The 25,580-nt window shown below is 31.7% G+C and overlaps 1 protein-coding gene across 5 annotated transcripts; it reads right to left on the minus strand.

Annotated features, from left to right (window-relative positions):
• Positions 1–5,637: 5,637 nt before the first annotated feature.
• On the minus strand, positions 5,638–24,755 carry LOC127735611 (carbohydrate sulfotransferase 15-like). Of its 5 annotated transcripts, none has more exons than XM_052245839.1 (8): positions 24,734–24,755; positions 16,812–17,155; positions 12,652–12,967; positions 10,872–10,988; positions 10,143–10,299; positions 8,479–8,638; positions 7,926–8,073; positions 5,638–6,631 (listed from the first exon to the last, which is right to left on the minus strand). In XM_052245839.1, exons 2-8 carry the CDS (start codon positions 17,109–17,111, stop codon positions 6,384–6,386), a joined length of 1,446 nt encoding a protein of 481 aa, XP_052101799.1. In that variant the 5' UTR covers positions 17,112–17,155; positions 24,734–24,755; the 3' UTR covers positions 5,638–6,383. The 5 variants fall into 5 exon arrangements, with proteins under 5 accessions (XP_052101799.1, XP_052101796.1, XP_052101798.1 ...); XM_052245836.1 differs by lacking the exon at positions 24,734–24,755 and adding an exon at positions 24,388–24,532; XM_052245838.1 differs by lacking the exon at positions 24,734–24,755 and adding an exon at positions 24,445–24,505.
• Between the last annotated feature and the right edge of the window lie 825 nt (positions 24,756–25,580).

Genomic DNA, 25,580 nt, shown 5'->3' on the forward strand with positions numbered 1-25,580 from the left:
GGTATCAGCCCAGTCTTGTGTAGTTATTAAAACGCGAGTCTGGCTTATCTAATTATAAGTCTGGTATCTTTGATAAGCATTTTGTAATCATTCAATTAAGGGAAGTAAGTTGTGAAGTTTGCTTTTAATCTTTACAATTATTTTCTTTTATATACGTCATTTATTTAATAGCTGTTTATACACATCCGATAAAAAGACATGTCTTTGATAATTTTTCTTTTTGTTCATTAAACCTAAATCATGATATACACTGGATAAGATGTCTCTATTATATTTTTTAAGTATCGTTGTAGAAATTCTACAGATTTATTTCAATTTGATATGAGGTTGGCAAAATGTAGATTCTGTTTTCATGAAAAATAAACATACTTTAAATGTGATGGTTACAATCTTTACACATTACTTTAACAGTTTCATTACGGCTCCAAGTTCGTCATACGGTTCGTTGGTACGAAATGAAAACGTATTGTCGGTTTATGATGATATAACATTCACAATTGGTAATTAAGAGTAAAGTATATCACATGTCATATATCCTGAGATTTATATATAGTAAGAAAGAATTTAAAAGAATTTAAAAAGTTGTTTTTTCAATAAATAATTTACATTACCTGATGAATCAGAATTTAGATTTTGGGTGAGATTTTTTACAGATATAAAACATAATTTTCATCCCTCCATTAATGTTGTTTTAATGGCATCCTATATGGCGAATAATTTGTAGCTATTTAAGGTCCAATATTAGATAACAAGTTCCTTACCAAATCTTTTCCTGAACCATCAATGAAACTCTTTAATTGGAGGAGGAACAACATCAGGGTGCTGTAGAACTCTACTGAACAAATCAGTACTTCCACACTTTGGTTGTCCAATTATTAAGAAATATGGTAGACATCACAATCTTTAAAGAATCTGGCCCCTTGCCAGTCGTGTGCTCCGTTCTATCATTCAACGAATCATGGTGCTTCGAACATTTAGAGACAGTGAGCTGTATCTATTATTCTGATATACATGTGTGGTATATAAGGGTTCATTCAAACATGGATTCTTGTAGCTTTAAATAAAAATTGAATGGTTTCTAAAACATTGTATTCATTATATTAATACCAAAACATTACGTAACTAGAATATGTTTTATTTGAATTTATTTTGAAATGTACACCACTGTATCAAGGTTGTTTTACTTCATAGACAGATGGAAATATATGCATAAATTGTTATATTGAAAAGTCTGAAATGCAAATAATGATATTGAAGAAAGGGGTACAAATTGAATAAAGAAGTTCAAACCTACTGTTTGTCTATTTTAACTTTTACTTTATATTAAAAAAAAATCCGATAGACTCGAATGTTCCAAACCGAATCGTTTATTTCCGAATTGTTAACCTCTTCCTACTTTTTTTCACATGCAAATAGCCAACAAGTAACAGGAATACGAATATTTATTTTGCTTCATTTGTACGGTATATTAAAATCACCGTCTGTTTCTATTTCAACTGATAATACTACTAAGATGTTGGTCATATCCAAGTAAGACATGTGTCGCCTGCAAAAATGTGGATTGATATTCGATGCGTCATATGTAACAATGACATAACACATGTAAAGGCACAGGAAACCCTCAAAATCAACTACACTATACCAAAAATTAAAATGCAACTTCATTAAGCCGTTTTCAAGAAGTTGCAGATTACTGAAACTGATATATAAATAGAAAATGCTTTAGTCCATGTTTTGATATCGGGAATCCAAAAATCACTCAGATCAAAAAATAGAAGAGAAGGGACACAACTTTATGTCCTGTGAAAGAATATATACAGGTTTGGTTGAATTTTCTCTAACTGTATTCAAATATTTGCGGATTAACAAAGTGTGATACGGAGGACGACGACGTAAAATATCAGCCCAAAGTGTCACTACAGCTGATAGGCGTCACCAAAATGACTGTTTGAATCACAGTTCATTTCGAGGACTCTATGCGGTCCGTAATTTAAAAAGTCGATTTCTTTAAAGATTTAAGACAACCATTATGAGCAATCTAATTCGAATATAGAACTCTGATTTCGTTATCTCCATAATCTCTGATGCGTTCTATATTTTAATTAAATTGCTATTGTGATTTAAACAAAACGATTAACGTATTCAAGTATTCATACATCCTTTGTTTTTAGAAGTTTTGGGTTTGTGTGTTCCTTGTGAAGAATACAAGTTAACAATTCATCAGCAATGTTTCTTAGCTTATTTTGGCAAAATTGAACCAACTTGGCTGCTAAAAGCGAATTATTATTTCACTATTTCACTTTCATTAATGATGAACAAAACAAAAATCATATTTTATTTATTTTATATCTCATAGCTTATGCCACGTTAACAGATGGCTCAACAATATATAATAACCAAGAACTTCAAATCGTAAATTCCTACGTTTACCTTGGAATGTTGCTTCACTTTAACGGGAAATTCTTACACACACAAAAAAGACTGTCCCAATAAGGATCAAGAGCTCTCTCGTCACTCTTAAATTGTTTGAATAACATCTACATTTTTACATATCAACAATGTCTTCTTTACGACAGTATGGTTGGATCAGTACTGAACTATTCTTCCGAAATATGGGGTTTTCACCGCGCCAACGACATAGAGATTATTCATAATCGTTTTTGTAGGTTTGTTTTAAAATTAGGTAAACGTGCTCCTATTAGTTTTCTGTGTGGCGAGCTTGGTCATCTACCTATGTATGTTTTGAGAAAACAATTAATCTTAAAGTATTGGTTACGTATTTTTATATATAAGCCAGCTTTTGTATATGATGTATATAAAATTTTATATGACGATGCAAATCAAGGTAAAATTAATTGGGCGTCTAATGTGCGTGATTTTTTATTTAGTCTTGGAATGAATCATATTTGGATTGACCAAAATAATATTAATATATCGTTTGATGTTATAAAGACACGCATTAAAGACCAATATCTACAAAAATGGTCAGCAGATATATGTGACTGTGAAAAATTAAGTGTATATAGAAGTATAAAGTTTGATTTTTGTCTTGAGAATTATGTAAGCTACATTAATAATGTTCACATTCTTACGAAACTACGAAGTGGTACTTTGAAACTAAATGTTGAAGTTGGTCGCTTCTCTGATATACCAAGAGAAATGCGTTTATGTGTATGTTGTAAAATGCAATGTGTTGAGAATGAATTCCATTTTGTATTGGTATGTCCAGCATATAGGGCAATTAGAATTTTTTTTCTGCCTCGCTATTATTGTTCATGGCCTAATATTTTTGAACTATCTTGTTTGTTGAAAGCTAATTCTAGATCGCTTACAATTAAGCTCTGTAACTATTTAAAGAATGCATGGAAAGCTAGATCTGATATTATTGGTTAGTTATGTTATTATTGTATTGTTCTCTGTTATCAGTCTTTTGTCACATTGTGTATATATTATGTATTGCCATAGCATGTTCTGTATGCTTTTGCAAATAAAATATTCAATATTCAACAAGTATATCATTTTAAATGATAACATGTCGTATTAATAATAAAAATTGACAAAACCAAAAAAAAAAGATTAAAAAACGGTGAAAACTGAACATTCAGTATAATGAATTAAGAAAAAATAGCTGATAGCTCGTTCGGCTTTGCATCAGTTGACGATGTTTTCTCGAAATACACATAACAGTGTCGTATATCACCACCTTAGCTCAATGTTATCTAACTATTTACCATAATATCATCGTTTCAACCAGATATATCCATATTTATAACATGTATTTTTACAAAGAAATCAGTATCTCAACCATGTGTTCCTAGTAATTGTCTTAATGTCTGTGACTGTATAACTTATTTTGTGCTACTCATTATCTAAATATTTAATTTGTTGATAAAACTCATTTACATGATCGTTTCCATCATTTGCAATTTTTATTAGTGAAGCCCTTCTAAATGTATGTCTGACGTTTAGGATCTACCGCACCCCGTTTACATATTAATCTGATGTTTTTGATCTTTGGTGCACTTATTTTATATGCCAATAGGACGTGTGTGATCAAGCATGTGCTCTATTGAAATGTAAATATAACTTTTTTGATCCAAGATGCACTCTATTTAAATGTAAATATAACGTTTTTGATCTAAGATGTACTCTATTAAAATGTAAATTTAACGTTTGTGATCCAAGATGTACCCCTTTTACATGTCTTATATTTAATCTGATATTTAAGGATTGATTTTATATCGTATAGAACTATATTTATTTTACTCATTAGTAAAGTAACTAATTTGGTGATGAATGAAAGTGATTTATAAATTTGCTGTGTTTTAGGAACTTTTCTTGATTTACCTTCATCAGGAATGCATGCTCAGAAAAAAAAATCGAAAGCCTAGGACGTATAAATATTTCTAAATGTCAAGAGCTATATGATCAAACGGGGTATTATCAGAACAGCCAGGTCCCGTTCATTTAAAAAGTACTACTTGTGATCAAAGATGAAAAACTTGAGCATGCACAGCAGGAGATGCTTACCCTGTCAACTCACAAGGCCTCGCTACTTGAGGAGTTCATGAGATTCCATCAGTTTTTATTTGTTATCTAGATTTGTCTCTTCCTAATATACTTAATAGATTTGAACATTGGTAAACTACTGTCGCCTTAATTTGGGTAATTTTCGTTAACTGTTCAAGGGGGACGGTTGATTTTTCAAAAACAACATAGTTAACTCCCCACATGCTCAAGTGTCTGTCCCAGTCAGGAATCTTGTCGGTGATTGTCTTTGTTTTATCTTAATAATTTCAGTTAATTGCAGAATTTTGTGTAGATGACAGGTCTTTTGATAGTCTCTGCTTAATTCATTCACAACTTATTTAAAAAAAATGAAAACACCACCTTTAATTTTATCCGTCCGAAGCGTTTTTCTGGATTTACCTTTATCAGGAACGCTAAAAGCCGAATATTTGAAAGCCAAGGATGTACAAGAACCGAAACACTTGAAGAGCTATATTACCAAGGCTCTCTTTGATTGAGAGTTTGTCATTTTGTCTCTTATATAGACACTTGTCTGTTGTTTTAGACCGGAAGTTGATGTCATCTGATATATTTTTGGTTTTTAGTGTCATTGGGATATATCCAATATCTTTTTATATTAACTCTCCACCAGAGACCAAATGACATAGAAGTTAACAACTCGCTCATTTCAAATTATTCTGTACACTTAAATATTGCTTTTGGTTTTTATAATACCCAAGTTCTTGTCAGTTGCAGTTATTTCTTTCAATTTTGAGAAAGTTTGAAATCCAGTTGCTTATTGGGACATTCAAGTGTTGACACAGATCAGTGTGAATAGTAATTGTTAAATTTGTGTTAGTATGTTTGACCGTGTTATCATCACTGAGTTTGTGTATTAGTAGATTTTTTGAGCTATTTCTTTGTCTTTCATTAGTGTTCTATATTAATCTGTGTTCCACGGTGACGGTCATCTTGCATTTTCAGATAAGAAGCAAAAGCTCAAAATTGGCATTGCGCAGGGTAGACATTAGTTTTTTTTTAAAACAACATGCCCTAAAATTTTACTTGTCTGAAAGAGACAACAACTTGCCGAAATTTTGTACTTGTTTTTTATAACAAAATATATCCTTTTTCAGTTTTCATATGTTTTATTATGGTTAAATGCACTGCATTATCAAACATTTATAATAGACATTTAATGTCCACATTAACTTACATTGTACAATATAATATACACAAATTAATATCTGAAAGTCAGCATTTATACACAGTATAAAGGTTTTTCATAAAAACAATAAAAGTGAAATTATATTTAAAATGAGTATTTCTTCACATATATATATATATATATATATAATTTGCATCCCATAAAGAGTTGAAGAGATCTTATTAGTAAAGTCATGGCCAGTAGATTTTTTGAAGCAATATTTTAATGACAATGAAAAATAACAATACTGACAGTGGCTAGGATTGTAAGCACTAGTTTAGTTTAACTGAAGACGGAACAGTACCAACAGTGGCTGTTCAAACGTTTACAGATTCCTTGAGTTGTTATTGGTCTGTATACATAATTTCAACAGCAGCGGACACATAAAAACAACCAAAGATAATAATTCGGCATTAAAACCTTAAAATATGAAACTGATCCAACATATTTCAGAAATATATATTGTAGGAGCATCCCTTGCATTAAGATGATTACATTATAATTTTGTACGTAAGTAGCTTGTTTGTTTTTGTTTTATGTTCTAAAGCATAATTTGATCAAAATCGTCATTATCATCATTTATAGGAGAATTTTTAACGCAACTGTTAGTATGATCTTTCATCAAAACTTAATTTGTTTTTATGTTATGTGCTGAGGCATAATTTGATCAAAAATAATCATTTTCATCAACAACAGGAGCATTTTTGACGTAACTGTTATTATGCTCTTCCATACTTTCCCAGGAAAACTCATAGCCAAGGATTTCTGATAATTCATTATCAAACTGTCCATAAAATGTCTCAAGCATTTGTTTGGTTTTGTTCATCATGGCTCCGACTTTTGTATCTTTATATTTTCTTTTATTCTGCCTTCTCAGCTTTTTCATTGCTATATATTGTTCTTTCGAAAGAGGCCCTATTAAGATAATATTAGGTATTTATATATCAGGAATTGCTTGAATAAACATAACAAAAAAAAATAGAAAAAAAGATAATGTTATAAAATGTAATAATATAGAAATACACCCAATGCCTTATTTGCTCAAGAAATGTCCAGCGACTCTACACAAAAAACCTTACAATACAATAATACTGAAACGGTCATGAGTTATGGATATTTGTATTTGTGAAATATTTTGTTAAAAGAGTTGCTGTTTCTTTATTTTCAAATGTGAAGTCTCCGACTTGGACACTCGCTCCACATACCAATACTTATACTCCAGCTAGGATTTAAGATTTGTTTTGCCGATGAACGCCACCAACGTAATTTGAACCGTCAAAATGGAAACTGTAATTGTCTTAAAATTTAAATGTTCAATGTTTCTGTACCTGATTTATTGTCGTAGCACGAACATTAACCGTTGGAAACAATATTGATCTACCTGGTTATAGTAAATTTTGTAAGTATGTCATAAATGTAATTCTAACAGATCATGTTGACGCTTTGGAAGAGGAGGTCTCATATTATCTTTAATAAGACATTAAAGCTATCTACCTTTAGGCATAAATTGCCGTATTTGGCACAACTGTTTGGAATTTTCAGTTTTTAATGCCCTTCAATTTCGTACTTGATTGGCCTTCTTAATGTTTTGATTCGAGCGGCCAATGACGACATTTATGCAGACGAAACGCACATCTGGTGTACCAAATTATAAGCCTGGTATATTTGTTGAGTTTTTATATTCAAACATTAAATAAACAAAATAAACAAAACGAATTCAGATTTTTTTCATACATAATGTTGGTTGTCATTGAAAAATGAACATGAATATATCATTTGGATACATGTTAACAAAACATACTGACTGATATCATAAACATGCCATAATTATCATACTTCAACAATAGTATTGGCTTAATGACAGTTTTTGTAGAAACAAATTTTAGGTCAAACATTATTTTTACATATATACTTTTTTATTAGTTTGATGTATTTGTTTTAGAGTCAAATCAACACCTCAGATGAAGATATCTTATTATAATCCGAACTACCTTATTGGTAAAAGCTGGTTGCTGCTTTTACTAGTATGTAAATACTAGTAATAAAGACAAAAACATGGCAATTTTGCAGTTCTTTTATCGGTTGAAAAAAAGTAAAATTTTTAAACGGAAATTAAATACGCATAATTGATCTATTCTTAGTTAACCTTTAAATTGTGATTATCTGCATGGTGGTATTTAACCCGATTTATAGTGTATACACCACTTACGGAGTTTCAGAAACTTGAATACTTTCTTCATGGTTTTTAGCATTTTTCCAGAGTACTCATTCAAAGTAAGAACCAGAAACTGATCTCGTGGATATAATTTCAACCAGTCCTTTAAATAGACGCTATAAACTCCTATCCTAAGTCGTACCTGTTCCAGAAAAAAATATTCATCGTTATACTATTTTCTTTTCCCTTAAAGCAGTAGATTCATTTCCCTTAGATGTGAACTTCCCATACGTTTTGACAGAGCAGCAGGTACTGCTTTAGTAAAATTTAACACATTCAATAGAAACACATTTACATTTCTCCTTCTCCCCAAAGAAAATATTTTAAGTTTTTTTTACTGGGGTTTTGAAGTGCATGCATAACTTGATGTATCTAACACAAAAAGTAAAATTATAAAGTCCACAGTTTGTTTCAGATATTTTGCAAAGGAGAACAGAGATTATCCATAACACAATGTGCATTTATTAATTGACATTAAATTTATAGCAATATATTATCGATGTACCTCCAAATATTTAGCTAAATATCTCTGAAAAGTTGAACTTACCTGCGATGCCATGCCTATTGTGTAGTTATAAAGACAATGGCGTATGGAATGGTTATTAAAACAATTTTCATAAAGCTGCACCGAAAAGTTAACCTTCTTGTGGAAATCTTCTAACGACTTATTAGCTGTGGGATTAAAGTATAGGTAATCAGAAAACAACCTGGAAAAAATAAAATATTTAAAAATGATAAAATTAATCAATTAATTTTTCATTCATTAAATGAAACAATATAATTTCAAGAGTATTATTTGAATGATGGCCGTTTGTTCAACTCCTAGCAAATATGTTATGCATATTCAGGAAAAGAACCAATTAAACAATGAAACAAAACATAGGTTCTCTGCAAAGAGGATCAACAAGGGTGATGGGCAGGAAATGTGAACTACTTCTGGAAGAAACAAGGCATTTAGGGTAGGGGGAGAAATGTATCCTTGCAGGAGGCCAACCACAGATCCTTCACTGTTGAATTAATTGTAAGATTCTCTGTTAAAAACGAGTCCTTTAACATAACATGGGACAACGGATTTTAAGCCTCAATTTCCGTCAATTATCCAAATTGACGTCCGATTATCTGCAGAACTGGACGTGAGTTGTTCAGTTGACCATCTTTTTATGTACCCCGTCAACTCTTTTCGAGCTCTCAGACTAAAGTTATCCCTTCAAGTAATTTTTATAAGTCTTTGTGTAATACGTTGTTTATCGATCATTCTCCTGAAAATGTAATGTATAAAAAAAAAATTAATCTATTGCAGGATCTGGAAAACTATCTTTTCCAGATAATTTATATAAAGGTTCACTATTGTCTCACTATGTAAAACGAAGCAAACCAGTACTCTTTTATTCTTGTCTGTAGAATGAACAAGAAGTTGTACGTACTGTCGTTCTAAGCAAACCCCACGAACCATTTCAAACCATCTGAAAACAGGCTGCTCCTGTTTGAATTGTTTTACACTAGTCATTTTGGGGCACTATATAGCTTGCTGTTCGGTATGAGCCAAGGCTCCGTGTTGAATGCCGTACTTTGACCTATAATTGTTTACCTTTTACACATTGTGACTTGGATGGAGAATTGTCTCATTAGCTCTCATACCACATCTTCTTATTTATATGTAGGTGTCTGACAGATCCAAAAAAATGCGTAGACGTTACAGGTCATCACTGTCAAGCTGATAACTGATATAGTTATTCTGTTCAGTAAATTTTTGGAAAATGTATGACGAAAACATTAAGTTTATCAATATACTGTGGTTAAAAATTCAAAGTAAGTATTTGAACGATCCGACAAGCGCTTTCGCGTTACAACTCACCACTGTGAAGCTGCTGATTAAATATGAAGTACTAGTACATCTATTCAGAAGTACCTGTGAATAACATTAACGGTACCAATTTTACTGTACCAGATGCGTGTTTCACCAAATAATCTCTCTTCAGTGATGCTCGAGGCCAAAATATTTGAAAATCCAAAACTAATTAAAAAATTGAAGGGCTGATAAAATCAAAAAGGACAAAAAGTATAGCCAAAGTTGGGAAAGGAATCAGTAATCAGTAATAACAAATTATGAAGAGTGTAATGAAAAAATTTGTTGGACGAACTTCAAACAAGGTGAATCCAATGTAGCCCTCATTCTAGGAATGGGTATAATTAGGCTAACTCAATGCATACCTTTCTGATGGGTTTCTCAAAATAATTATAACTTTCAAATTAGGAAGAAAGTGTTTCATATAATCTGCGTTTGTGTACAGTGGTTCATCTTGTCCTACATTTTCAGGTAAATGCCACCAATCATCATTTTCCCACATCACTGAAACACTGGCTTCACCTAAATCATTGAGACATGGACATGTTTTACAGTAAAATATATACAACATTATATTGGGACGGAGCCATCATGTAAGTAATAATGATTGTGCGTTTAAAATTTTTAAAAACAAATATTAATCACTGAATAAATAAGTTGGAATTATACAACGATTACTCTCTAATTGATATTTGTTTATCAAAACTAATACATAGTTAATGGGAACACATCGTATTTAGTTTTGCATGTGTGAAAATGAATGACGTCCATTTTCATTAAAACCAGTAAAAAAAATTTTGTTTAGGGGCTAGCTGAAGCCCGACTCCGGGTGCGGGATTTTCTCGCTGTGTTGAAGACCCATTGGTGGCCTTCGGTTGTTTTCTGCTCGTTGGTCGGGTTGTTGTTTCGTAACATTCCCCATTTCCATTCTCAATTTTATTTATATATTAATGCAGAAGTACTAGCTTGTGTTCCCCTAAACATGAGTTAGAATAATATATTTGTAAAATTTAAAAAAAGAACAAATGGCCAAAACATTGCAGAGGTCATGAAACAACCTAATCTTTTTTTAATTAGAGAACATGTATTAGTACCTGTGACAATCTGATGTTTGACTTTGTCCCCTCTTCTCTCTATCTGAACTGCTGCATGATCAAACATGTCTATATAGTCTGACAGGGGTATGATATCGGTATAGTTAAGTCTTTTACCTGTTCAAGAAATATTACAAAAATCTTCAACGAACCAAAGTATTATCAGTTTATAGTGGATATAAAGGGCAAAACTAAACGCCGAACGAGACAACTACGACCTGGCATTCATTTTTGAGATTATTGGACATCGATCTCCTTCATTTATATTTATGTACAATGGATATTTTGTTAGATCTAAATGAAGTTTTTTTCCTTAAATATCTTTTTAAAAAAAATCATGATCTTGGGTAACAGTGTCAACTTATATTTGTTCTGTCTAACAGAAGATCCCATGGAAACTTTGTTATAAACATTGCCATATAATATCTGTGCCTGTTGGATCAAATATTGTATATCCTTATTCCATCAGGAACAAATACTCTAATATTTGTTGTTCCAATGGAAATAATATTACAGAATGTTGCTTCCACTTGGAACTAGGATTATAAAGGAACATATTTTTTCAAATCTTTTATCAGATGAAAATTGAACATGTATTGTCATTAAAACAATATCATTTACGTGCTGGTAAAACACTCGCAGACCTACGACTTAGATTAGTGTTAGTGTAATAGTCCAAGGGGAGACTTAAATTTATACAATTCAATATTTGATTGCTAAACACTTAAGGTTTGTGACAAGAAATATCGGAGATAGTTTGGCTTACCAAAATGTTTTTTTCTCGTTAGTGATGTTCGAAATAATAATAAGTGTATCCGAATGTATAAAACGACCTACATTAATGGACCAAACAGTACATGTAAACATATAAACAATCCAGTCTCGAAAGGCCATTTTATTTTGTGGACAGTAATTTTACAAATGCTTACTACCATAGTATATCATAGTAGTACAAAAGGTTAATAAAAAATACCATCGTGAACGTGGCATTAACCCAGTGTGGAACTACTTGGACAGATGTTATTTGAATACGAGTATTCAGGTAAAACAAATGTTCATTAACACTCCTTTGTACTAGACCGGCACGACACGGTGAGTCTATTTCTAATTCTAATGCGCTAGCCAACACGTCCCGGACGACATTATACTAGTATTCCGAACCCAAGCTGATCCGTCAACACTGGTCTCACTCCTTATAGTCGTGTACTAAGTGGAGATGCAGCAAATACAAATTTAAAAGGTTTTTTTTTGTCGGACCAGGTCACCAATAAACCCCCGAACTTGAAGCGCGCATGCTACCACGACGGAATAGTGGGGCGGCCCCTACCATGAGGCCACCTATTTGATAAGTAACGGGACAGTAAGGCTATACATTGTACATAATCGGCGTGTACTTTAACAATTAGAGGATTAAGGTCAAACACTTCATATCAAATACCAAGATTTTAAATGTTTACACACTTATTCAAAGTTCGAAACACTTACATTACAAGCCTTGTCGGTTTGTGATGTGATTATATACACACAGTGCATATTACGTCACTAATATAATACATGCATATAATTAAAAAGAATTAGAACGCTATTTTACAAAAAAAGAATTGTAGGTCTCCTGGTGTGAACTTAATTTATGTTACATAAAAGTTTACCTATTTACACTTAAATAACGATATCATTTTTACAGATGTAAAAGCATAATTTTCAATCCTAGAAAACCTTCTTCTATTGGCATCTTAGATATGTTATTTCCTTTAATTATTTAAGGTCACAAATTCCTTACCCATTCTGTTTCTTGACCACCAATGAAGCTCTTTAATTGGAGGAGAAACTACATCAGGATGCTGTAGAATTCTCCTAAATAAATCAGTACTTCCGCATTTGGGCTGTCCAATTATGAAAAAATACGGCAAACATCTCATTCTTTGAGGTATTTGGTCCCTTGCAAGTCGTGTGCTCCATTCTGTCATTAAACGAATAATGGTACTACGAACATGTGGTGACAGTAAGCTGTATTTATTGTTCTGATAAACATTCGTGGTGTATAAAGGTTCTTGCCAACACGGATTTTTGTACTTTTTTAAAAACTGGAATGGTTCCTAAAACGTAGAAATCGATGTATACAGAGAAAACAATGTATATTTATAAATGTTCATACACAATGTATAATTGATATCTTCGTCTGAGGACTAAAATGATAAACAAATGCATGAAATGACAAATTCGTAGTCTTGGCACACTAAAATATATCGCCTGGTTCATCAACATATCTATTATTTTAAATAGGTATAAGAATATGTGGTATGAGTGCCAATGAGACAACTCTCCATCCAAGAGGTCAAAGTACGGCCTTCAACACGGAGCCTTGGTTCACACCGAACAGCAAGCTATAAAGGGCCCCAAAAATGACTAGCGTAAAACCATTCAAACAGGAAAACTAACGACATAATCTATATAAAAAACGAGAAACGAGAAACACTTATGAACCACATCAACAAACGACAACCACTGAACATCAGGTTCCTGACTTAGGACAGATGCAAACAAATGCAGCGGGTTTAAACGTTTTAAAAGGCGCCAACCTTCACCCTACCTGAAACAATAGTGTAACATCACAACATAGAAAGACACACTATAAAATATCAATTGAAATGGCTTAACTCAATCAAAAGACATATTAACAAAAACAAGTGAACATACACTGAACGAATAAATTTGATCTATGACACAAAAGTAAATACAAAATTAATAAAACAAGGGGTTAAAACAATATCAGAAAGACAACCATAACCTTGAACAAAATGCCGCCAAATAAAATAACGTAAACAGGTAAATAAAAATAATTTTGTTTGTTAGGTATATATGGAGTACGGAAATATAGTCCACTCCTTCGCCACTGCTTGAGGAACAGACTGTAAGACCTAATAATAAGAACTAAACCAACGGCTATAGGGCAGAAAATAGCCAATAGCAGGTGACAATGCCGGACTGATATGCTTTTAAGCGCATGCAAATATGATTTTTTAAATTGATATCATAGACTTTTATGATCATATTTATTACATAAAAATGTTTATTTCTTTTTTTTTACTATTGAAGTAATAATGAAGTACTAGTAATAATTATACAAATTTGAATTAATATTAAGTATTGTCTTAAGATTAAAATTTTAAAAAGCTTTTTTCCCTAGAAAGAAACTGATGGCAAGGAATTTTATAAATAGGAAAATAGACATAAAAACAAGGACAAGTACCTGTCATTTTTTTCTGCTTTTTAAGTTCCTTAATTATATTCAAACAATTTATTACAGTCTTTTAGTAAGCTTGTTATTTTGAAACAGAGAAGCGAACATCCTTAAGCATATCAAAAGTACCGAAATTCAGTGCATGGTTGTCGTTTATTGCTGTATATCATATACATTTGTTTTTCGTTTTTGTTTTGTCATTTCGGGGCCTTTTATAGCTTGCTATGCGGTCTGGATTTTGCTCTTTGTTGACGTCAATATATGCCGTACGGTGACCTATAGTAGCTAACTTTTACGTCATTTTGTCTCAGGTGGAGAGTTGTCTCATTATCTTCTAATTTTTATATAAAGCAATCTCCATATGTTTTTATACGAGAGCAAAGTTAACTAATCTCGACTTATGATTTGCATCCTATCATTCAACACAACTACATCATCACTTCTGACAAGTAAGAATTGATTAAAGAAGCATTGATTTCTATTCCGTGCTATAACACATTGATAATATCTCGATTCGCATTTCGAGAAAAACAATTTAAGTGACGCACCATACATATATCTCAAATTTATCAAACTTTTACACTGTAGTATTTCAATTGTTTATTCCGGAATTTTTAATCTCTCTTTGTTTTTTTTTTTCATTGTGTCATGGTAATCATATAAGATAAGATATGATAAGATAAGATAAGTTTTATTTTCCAAATTAGGTCCCCAGGGGGGCATATACACATAACATATATAATTGATACAACATACAGTATTTTACATGACATTCATATAATAAACTTCAACTATTGAAATAAAGTCATACAGGTATTATATGTTAAATAAAAAGTATTCAAGAGTTGCTACTCCAGAGATGTGGCAAACTTTTTTTTTCTCACTTGATTTTAAAATATTTTGTTGGAAATGTATAAATATAAATATAAATGATTGTTTAGCTGCAACAGACACCAAGGAACGATGCTCTAGGATTGTGAGCTTAAAAGCTCTAACAATCCTCCTCGTATCTGATGCAGAAAAACAAACACAAATGCGAAAAAAAAAGTTCACAGCAAATAAAGTATACTGCAGTAATAGGTATTGAGAATAGTGTAGGTTCCCCTACTGCAACAGACACCAAGGGGCGGTACTCAAGGAGCTGTGTTATTTAGACAGTCCTCCTCGTGTCTGAAGCAGACAAGAAAGCCACATAATTAACAATTTTTCGAAATAAATTTACATGCAGCAGTGAGAATTGACTTATCTTCTGTGTTCATACGCCATATCAGTTTATCTCTTGCGTTAAGAGTTAAAAAGTTGGGGCAACTTTTAGTTATCTCTTGAAATAGATGAATGCGGTCATCAGTAAATTTAACACAATGGATTAGAAGATGATATTCATCCTCCACATCTCCGGAGTTACAACGAGTACAAGTTCTGTCATTTAGGAGAGTACCCTGATACTTTCCGGACTCAATTCTTAAGTGGTGTGATGAAATTCTGAGCTTTGTTAAGCTTCGTCTCTGTTCAAAATTCCTTATAATGGCAAGATATTTTTCTCTTCAAAAACTGATTTAAATGTAACATAAGTTCTAAGTTTACCATCTGAATGCTTTACCAATTCAGTGTTCCACAAGTCTATAAAATATGATTTTATTTTTTTTTTCATATTAGTTTTGAAGCTATTAATTTTTGGTAATGGTAAAGATATATGATTGATGTCTGGGATCATTTCAAGAATTGACTTCATAGAGCCATACCAAGATGGTTTTTTTGAATGAGAAAGATTTTGTGATGTTACATAGGCATCTTTAAGAAGAGAAAATGTGGAATCAAGATTTTCCAAGCGATACCAGTAATTTAACATGGATTTAATCATATCATTATATAATGGGAATCGCCCTAGCTGAGATAAAATTCCAAAATTCGTGGATTTTTTATGAACACCTAAAACAAGTTTACAAAATTTGATATGTAGTCGCTCACATTTTAAACTGGAATTATAGATTATCGTTAGTTATCTCAACGAGATTGATTTTCTCGCTTGAGCCGGTACGGCGAAAGCGAGAAAAGCAATCGAGTTGAGATGACCAATGATAATCTGTTTATCGCTATTTTACCTATGAAGACGTTGTTAATTTCCTTGACAACGGCACGTGTTCCCTTAGTTTCTAGCGATAATTTTCATATCACTCGACTCCGTTTTCATATCACTCGACTCCGCTGAGAACGGAAATTATCAGTCAGCAAGATCAAAGGAAAAATTCGTAAAATAGCGATAATAGATTTTATCAAATGGTAAAGTTCCATTTCTGAATCTTGCTGAGAATGGATTAAAAGTTCTCCATATTTCAGACCCATATAGGTCATATAGGAGTATTGGTTTTATGGTATGATCAAATACATGTAAGCTGGTACTTATGCTTGGATTTAGTGATAACAAATTCTTGTACAATTTATAATAAGCCTTCAAGGACTTTTTATACAGTTCATTCTGAGCGAGCATATGAAAATGACCCTGATGCACTAAAGTGCAAACCAAGATATTTATAATTATTAACACTATCAATCAACATATTTTCATAAGTAAATTTTTCACAAATGTGTCTGCCTGCTTTGTTGAATATCAGAACCTTTGTTTTGGTGGGATCATATATATATATAAGTAACAATAATGTAAGCATTAGAAAGAAGTAAAAGTTAATAACTTGTCTTACCTTGTGTAATATGTCTATTTCTGGGTGTGTCCAAATGAATTTTGTTTCGTTTCTTTCTGTGATGTTGGTATAATTCATGCCATGAATTCCTGTGTCTGACAGAAAGTGAATTGACCAGTGGTGAGCAGGTGGTGAAATTGTCGTATGAACATGGAATATTTGAGAAAGTGATATTAACATTGTCCCCAGCACACATACAACAGCAACCACGTACAGAGCTGAGGCTGTTGGCCGTGGTCGGATTAGCCATTTTAGTGATATTTTAACAATCTGTTGAGTACAACATCGGCCATATACCATTTCCTTTGGGTCCTCACCATTTAGGCATTTATGTAATGTAAAACCTGAAAATATTTTGTTGCAGTATTTAATAAACATAAGTTGTGCTAAGAGCACGTACATGATCTTCCAACACGCATTCATAAAAATCTTACATTAAACCAATACTTTCTGAATTCTACATGTGCAATCATTTATGTTTTTCTCATAAACGAGTGAGCAAACGTGTCGGTGAGGTGATGTGTTTTAAAAGTTTAAAATGTTCTAAATTCTAGAACAAAAGGGAAAAATTTGTGTAAAAATTGAAAACGAAACTTACAGTAAATCCGTGTCATGTAAAATTTACTGATATTTCAAGCATTAGAGTTAAAATAATATAGCATGTTCATTATAAGAGTTTAAATGCCTTGCTTGCAAACTTTGTTTGGCTGTTTGATCAAGCATTGTTATTAAGATTGACATATGAATTCAATGGGAAGGCGGAGTAACAGTCTGTTTACTATATACAAGGTTTGATTGGTCAATGAATATCAAAATTGTTTCCAGTTAGACACTTGAAAGATAAAAAGAAGCATGGGCTAAAGAGGGTACAAGAAAGGTAAAGTTAACCAATTTTGAAATGAATTAAAAACGTAAAGCATGAGCAGTTTTAATGTCACATTTTAAATTTAAACTATAATGTTGACATGAAATATGATTTCTTGTTACTTATTACAGAGACATATAATAAATATGCTTCTGCTAATGACGTGAAATTTTTCACTTTAAACTACTGTATATATTCTACAAAAAAAATAACTTCAGATCGCTTTGTTGAAAACTGTTTGAGAAATCAGTGGCTCGCAATGCTATAAGGGTCAATGCAGTAATAGTAATAAAGGGCATCTGACCATCAATATTATAAAGGCACTCTTCGACAATTACAATACCTGTATATTTACTAACTCGTGTATTTTATTTAAAATAAAATTAGTAACACAATTTTTAAAACTCATTCTCTTATTTGCTTAGTGCATTACAATTTGACAAGTATGCAACAAGAAATGAAACCATATTCCTGCCACATTATTAATTATTTAATATACAAGTTTCCTTTTAGAAAATTAATGGTTCCCAATTCCCATTTCAATTTTTATGATGATCTAATTCTTTAAATATTTTGGCGAGAAATGAAATCTATATTGTTTCGTCATTACGATAAAAAAAGAAGCGAGAAATCCGAAACCAGTCAAAACTTTAAAAATTGTTTGCCTACAGCAGTTCAGGGGCGGATCCAGCCATTTTAAAAGGGGGGTTCACAACCCAGGATAAAAGGGGGGTCCAACTATATGTCCCCATTCAAATGCATTGATCGTCAAAAAAGGGGGTTCCAACCCCGGACCCCCCGGATCCGCCACTGCAGTTTATATTTTTTTTGGGGGGGGTGTAGCATTTTTATGGGCAGAAAGATGAAGGGGAAACAGTGAACAATTCAAATTTATTTTTTTCGATTCTACAAAAAAGCAAAAGTAACTAAAAAACACCACACACAACTTAAAAAAAATAATCAATGCTCATGCAGTAATATCTCTTTTACCTATTCGTGTAAATTGTATTGATAATATAAAAAAATAAAAGTATTTATATTAAACATGATGACAGAGACAAATAAATGATAAATGATCATGTTTCATCTTCAATATTGAGAGAAAAGAAATTTTTACCTTTATATCTAGCAAGGAATTGTATATTTAAATATACAATTCCTTGGTAAATGCTATTGACCTTCCTATTGACGTTAACAATAATATATAAGACACAGTTTTTATATAGATTAGACCGTTGGTTTTCCTGTTTGAATTGTTTTACACTAGTCATTTTGGGCCCTTTATAGCTTTCTGTTTCGTGTGAGACCAGGCTCCGTGTTGAAGGCCGTACTTTGACCTATAATTGTTAACGTTTTACACATTGTGACTTGAATGGAGAGTTGTCTCATTGGCACTCATACCACATCTTCTTATTTCTACAGTTAAATAATATGTATTTCTTTTCTTCTTTTTTTTTTTTTTAGTGTCATTAAATGCTATCAATCAAGTAATTCTTCCCCTCAGTATTGTTCTTTTGTATTTGTTTACTATGTGTAATGTTAAATCTCATGCTGCCCCTTGTATGCCCTTTAATTTGGAGTAAAGTATATTCTATTCTATTCTATTTTATTAAGAATAAAGCAATTTTGTGCAGAAAACTTTTCATAATCAACCCATCAAATCTTGCTTCACTGTAAAAATTGTATCATTTTAATTAGTTTTCAAAATTGGTTTACATTTAACTAACTATTCTTTTTATTTGTATACCCTTTAAGTGCCTGACTGGAAACCATATGATATTCATTGTCCAATCAAATATTTTTATATAGTAAACAGACTGTTACTCCACCTACCCTTTGAATTTAGGTGTCAATCTTAATTACAATGTCTGAGCAAACAACCAAACAAAGTTTGCAAGCAAGGCATTTAAAATCTTGATTAACATGCTATATTGTTTTAACTCTAATAGTGTTTTCGGTATGTCTGCCGTATAATAGCAGTACTATTTTAAAAATTGAAGTTCGGCTCAAACAGTTGTTGTACCAGGAACATATATATTGAGATATACTGTTCCCAGGTTGTACTAAGCGCCTAAGAAATCAATAATACTTTGCAAAAGATCCCTAAGTTTGGACTACATATGAAATCGTTCAAACGAAAAGAGAGCTTACTTTCAGTCAGAACGCTCTTATGTCAATCTATAGTTCCAAAAATTTCGGCAAATGAACTAATAAATTGAGATAAATAATATAAATTAAATTTTTACTCATGAAAAATGTCCTGTTATTTCGAAGGAATGGGGTCCTTATATTTATGCCAAAAAGAATAAACATGATAGAAAGAAAATTAAATGATATAATTTTGAAATAAAATATGAAAAGATGGCTCTTATAAAATATTCTCTGCACAAAAAGAGAAAAGATGGGGTAACCGAACTTGTTTTCTTGCTATAGCAAAATACTCAATTTTCTGGATATTCTTTTATACAACTGAATTTTCTCAGTTATTCCCCCAAATAAGGAAACGTTTTAAATTTGTTAATTAGCTTTTTTCTGTATATGTTCAAAGAGTTGTTATTGTATGATACAATCATATTAATGTTTTCATTGAAATAAAAGTTATCATAAATAAATTGCATGCCTGAATCAAAATTAAATATTGACCTATTATCTCATGTCATTTGTGGCGATATATATTTCGCTTTCTGACATTACGCCCATAACCCTTGTTCTTTTACCATATCAAATCCTCTGAAGGACACACATATGTAGGGTATCAGTAATTCAGAGACCCCACTCTCCAATTCATTTAATTTATAAAACAAGCTGCTGAGCATCACTCTAAAACTAGACCACCCCCTTAAGAACATTCCTCAAGACTTTAGCAACAACTAGAATATTCTTTAGTTGCTCAAAACGTCTCAGATGAGTTGTCTATTAGTTTGGCTGTTAGACACCTATCCTTTTCAATTCATTCAAAAACTGCAATTACACAATTTGTTCGTATTGTATAGTACCTACCCACCGTTTGTATTTTTCATTGTGTGTACAAATGATTAAAAGAGTTCTGTATTATCCTTCACCGACGGAAGGTATCTTAGGCTACAAATTGCACAAAACAAAGTACGAAAGATGTTAGCCATATAGGTACAGTCGCCTCTAGGTAAAATCTGGATCCGATTCCCACGAAGCATAATCCTCCGTGGGAATCGGTTCCTAATTTTACTTACGACTTGCATTAAACAAAGTGTAATTGTTCCTCGGTATTCGGACCCCTCCGCGGATTTCGGATCGGCATGCCTGGTGTGAAGTACAAAAATAGTATGCATTTTAGAAACCGTAGACTCATTAATGAATTTGACACAACTTCGATGCTCAGTATCCTTTAAAAATTTAGAAATTCATAGTCGGCACTGATTTCAAATTCATCTTGTCGTTGTGGTACCACTTCTTTTTCAATGTTCGATATATGCTGATATAAGAAATCCTAAAAAAAAACTTTGAGATGAAGGACAGCTATAAAGGCGCTGTTCCTTTGCTTTTTTGTGTTTTTTGCTGTGCATATACTGATTTTGTGTCATGGATGGATACCCCCATATTCTTTCATTTCTATTCATTCACGAAAAAAATTCCAAATGTAAACCCTAGGAAATGCGTTTAATTCTTAAAATTCTTTAATATTTTCAAATCATTTTTTTTTGCAACTACCGTAAACAATATGATTTAACATACGAAATAATTGTGTATGGATGACGTGGTCTATCCGACGTGTTGCTTGTATTGGTTACGTAATTCTAGTGACTTACGGTCTATGGCAATAAATAAACTGCAAAAAAACTGTCGACTACCGGGAGGAAGTCTTGATTATATATCAGAATTATTGTATTGAATTACATGTATGCTCTATAAATATTAAATTACTGCTACATTTAGCTTACGGGTAGACTTTTTAAGTTTGTTTAATGTGTGTCTCATCCCTTTTGCATAGTTAAGCAAATAACATAAGTTTAACTAACATGACTAAGGGAGAATTAAAGGATTGTGAATATTCATTTACAGTTGCTCATGGACATTAAGTAAATAAAAATCAAATAATCAAGTGACTGGTAATTTATGTTTTGTTTTCTCATAAAATATATCATGACGGGGAATGTGTAATAACATTAACGTTACCAATATTACTGGGAAATGATAAAATAAACAATTCACTAACCCCCCCCCCCTTTTTGCCCTTTTTTTTTTGCTTGTATACATGATTATTTTCTCTATTTTACGTTCAACTATTATCTCTGCAAACGACTTTGAATACCAGCGAAATCAATTTAAGTAAACAATATATATGATATGTGTATGTTATTCCATGAATGTATGATAGATACATTATACTCTGATGATAGTCTAAAACGTATAAAAATATATCTGACACTTGTTCAAATGCCAACTGTTCATACTTATCCTTGTCATATGTATGATTGGTGACTAACATTATAATGTAATATATAATCAAGATATTTGAAATGATAATTTTATAGAGGAGTCATGTTGTCAAAATAGTATTAATAATCTTTATTTTTTTCAATGCTACATGTATGTATTGTTTTCTGTCTATCGTTTTGTTAATTTATCAACGTCTGCCAACTGTTAATACTTAATATTATCATTTACATTTATCTTAACATTTATTGCATTTTCAGAGTACAGATGTTTCTTTCTTTGTAGATTATTTGTTATTAAGTCCTCTTTTGAAGTATAATCTACTCAAATATCTTTATAAGTTCTGAATATTGATGGTGCATGTGCAGTGGCCTTGAAAAAGGAATTTCCCTAACCTTGGCCTACGCATACAGTATGTTTATACTTAAGATTAATTTATATATCACGATTCCTACTGCTTTAACCACTTTTTAAAGATAATTGCTTTTGTGTTCGTGTACAATCTATGCGATAAGATGAAGTTTGGTAGTAACATGATAACCATTTGTTAAGATAACACTTTTAGTCTTTAAAACTTTGTAAGATTATAGAGTATGTCATTTTAGATAAAGATTATATCATCTTACTGTCCCTTCACAGTCGTCCATCAACAGGCATTAGATAATCATTTATCCTGATTTAAACACAAACTGTGAACAGATGACAATGTGTCATGACATTTTGCCAAAAAAATAACTTAAACATGTTAAATAAAGGTCTAAAAAGATCAAATGTTACTTAAACAAAACTATTCAAATGACTGTGTTAAACTGGGTAGCAGAACTAAGCATAAGAAGTTACATTAATTGTGAACCAGAATAATATTATGGAGCATGCAAATAAAATAATAATTAATCATATACAATAAATGAATATAAACGGAAACTCACGGTAAACATGTGTGCGGCTACTGGCTATCCATCAAATAAGATAAAATAATGATGTATTCAGTCCTCCGGAAGTGATTAGAGCCAGAGTTGAAACTATGATCGTACGATGTGATGAGTTCATTTTGACAAAAACATGCCAACTGTTTAATGCATGTGAGGCGCTAGGTTATTTTGGCTTTAAATCAGATCAATTTTGGAGTCTTAGCAAGATCAATCTTGGAGTCTTAGAGACAAGTGACGTTAATCCAGGATAATGCTTACGGCAATATAGAAGAAAATGCAAAATATTACTTGTAAAATTGACTAGTAGATGATATCGAGGAAAATGATAATGGGTCGTTTTGGTTTCAGAAATTGCCATCAAAGTTTACTTAAGTTTCGTTTGAAATAATACCAAGTCATGTTTATTAGGAACTTTAATCCTTATTCTTTTTTTTTCAGTTTCATCGTCTTTCAGAGGTCTTCAAATTCGTGTATTTACAAAATGGTAATTACCGACCATTGAAAGGCAAACAGATCAAATAACTATCGTGTCCAGTTACTACAAGTACCCACACTTAATGATAATAACTCTCCTTGTTTACGAAATATGATTCACTTCAGACGAGGAAAAACTATTAACCACTGATGTATATCAAAAGGGTGAGACAGTACATAACCATCTTATTTGAACCTTGAATGACCTGTTAGCAGAATGCAAGAATTGATTAAACGCGTATTTTTGAAGCCGTTTAGAAATAAGTGGTTATTGTTTTTAATTGTTTTTATCTGTTCATGATTATTATGCACATCATTGTTGAATGTTTTAAGAAGTGTTGATTTAAAAGTGCATATTGTTTATGGTATACTACATTTTGTACTATTAAACACTTTTGTTGTCAGTAGGCTTGTAATTTGCTTTTTTGAAAAGTACGATACTGATATGTGTAGCTGGAAAAAACGATTTGTATGATACGAACATTCATTTAAAGCCAGAAAGTATATTTTTAATATACTGACTAAAATACTTGTTCTTATTAATGAGAAAATATATGTCTGTAGTTTAGTTCTTATTTTTGAATTTGTATTTTGTAAATGTCAGTTGGTATCATTCCTATATTTGATTTACACTAATAAAATTATGTGTTTTGATTTGATTTGATACTTTGGTATATGCATATGGTATGACTAAAAAGCATCTCTGATGACAAACTCGGAAAAACAAATATTGATATTACAATGGCGTTGATTATTTTAAGTCATTACCGGTTTTATATTAGACTACTAATAATAGTCCCTGATTAAATTACATGTAGTACAGGTCTTGATAAAATGTTGTTTATTTGCTTTGTTAGCTTTAGGATCCTTTTAAACAAACAAAAAAACAAACCTTCCAGTCGTTAGTTCCAAAAAAATCCTGATATATACCTTTGAATTAACAACTTACTATCGTAAAAATCATCATTGTTAGCAAATAGTTTGAATACCCGGGTTAATTACCCAGAATTCGATATTTCATTTAGCCAGGTAAAAATGGTGGATAAGGGATTACCTGAGAATATATATATATAAACTAAACCATGTTTATAAATACCCCGAGAAAATAAAAACGTGAAGGCCTGTATATCTGTATGGACAGTAATTGAATTATCAAGTGTGGTCAAGGAAATAATTATGTTAATAGTTAAGTACGAACTTTTAATTTCCTTAAGAATATTTCCAGAAGACAAACTTACCTGTATCATACTATTTTTAAAAGGTAGAAGATATTATGATTAATACCACACATCGGATTAACTCTGTTTATCAGATTTTGATTGGCCAAGCCAATCTCGCCACACGAATGAACCCAAACTAAGCTCATCGTATGTCCCTCTCAGGTTAAAATAACGAAAAAGCCACTATACGTTATCATTTAATCATACAACAGAAGAGACGACTTCTTGTAAAAGTAACATTTTCAGTTAAAAACATTACAAAATCGTAAAGGAAAAGGTCTGATCATCCCTTAATATTGGTGCTCGACAGCAATTTTATCTTGGGGAATAGCCCCGATAAAAAGTATTCTAATTAATGAGGACTAACAGCGGCCCTTCGTATCTAAAACACAGATAGAAGATAAATCAACATTTACCCCGTACAGAATCTCAAGTGTTTTACTTTTACCCTCATTAACTAAGACTACACTAACTCTTGAAAATACAAGGGCTTACAAAATTGATATATAATGCTTTTATATGTTGTAATATAGGGAGGAACTTATGTGAATTTTTCCAGATAAGTTGTCACTGAATTCTTGATCTGTTATTTATTTAGTTAATTGTATGCCCCCAACAGCCTTAAATTTTTATGCAACTGACAGGACATAATTCTTTATGCTAATTATTAATGCCATGTCATGTGGGTTTAAATTAGTCAAAATATCTAACTGAAAAAGGGTTAAAGCATCTTTATTTTAGTGATCAATGAAGATAAGTTTTCTAGTTTGATAGGTTGATACAGAATTTATATTGATGAATCTGATATTGATTTTGTTATTAGTTACAAACATAACTAAGTATGTATTCCTGTATACAGTTATGA

Source organism: Mytilus californianus, unplaced genomic scaffold (assembly GCF_021869535.1).
Source record: "Mytilus californianus isolate M0D057914Y unplaced genomic scaffold, xbMytCali1.0.p SCAF_3, whole genome shotgun sequence".
Lineage (NCBI taxonomy): Eukaryota > Metazoa > Mollusca > Bivalvia > Mytilida > Mytilidae > Mytilus > Mytilus californianus.

Excerpts from the sequence above, each read along its gene's own strand:
- LOC127735611 (XM_052245835.1), bottom strand. Across the intron at positions 10,300-10,871 it reads CAAACATCAGATTGTCACAG|GTGAAGCCAGTGTTTCAGTG; the intron begins GTACTAATACAT and ends TCAATGATTTAG. Across the intron at positions 8,074-8,478 it reads CAATAGGCATGGCATCGCAG|GTACGACTTAGGATAGGAGT; the intron begins GTAAGTTCAACT and ends TTTCTGGAACAG.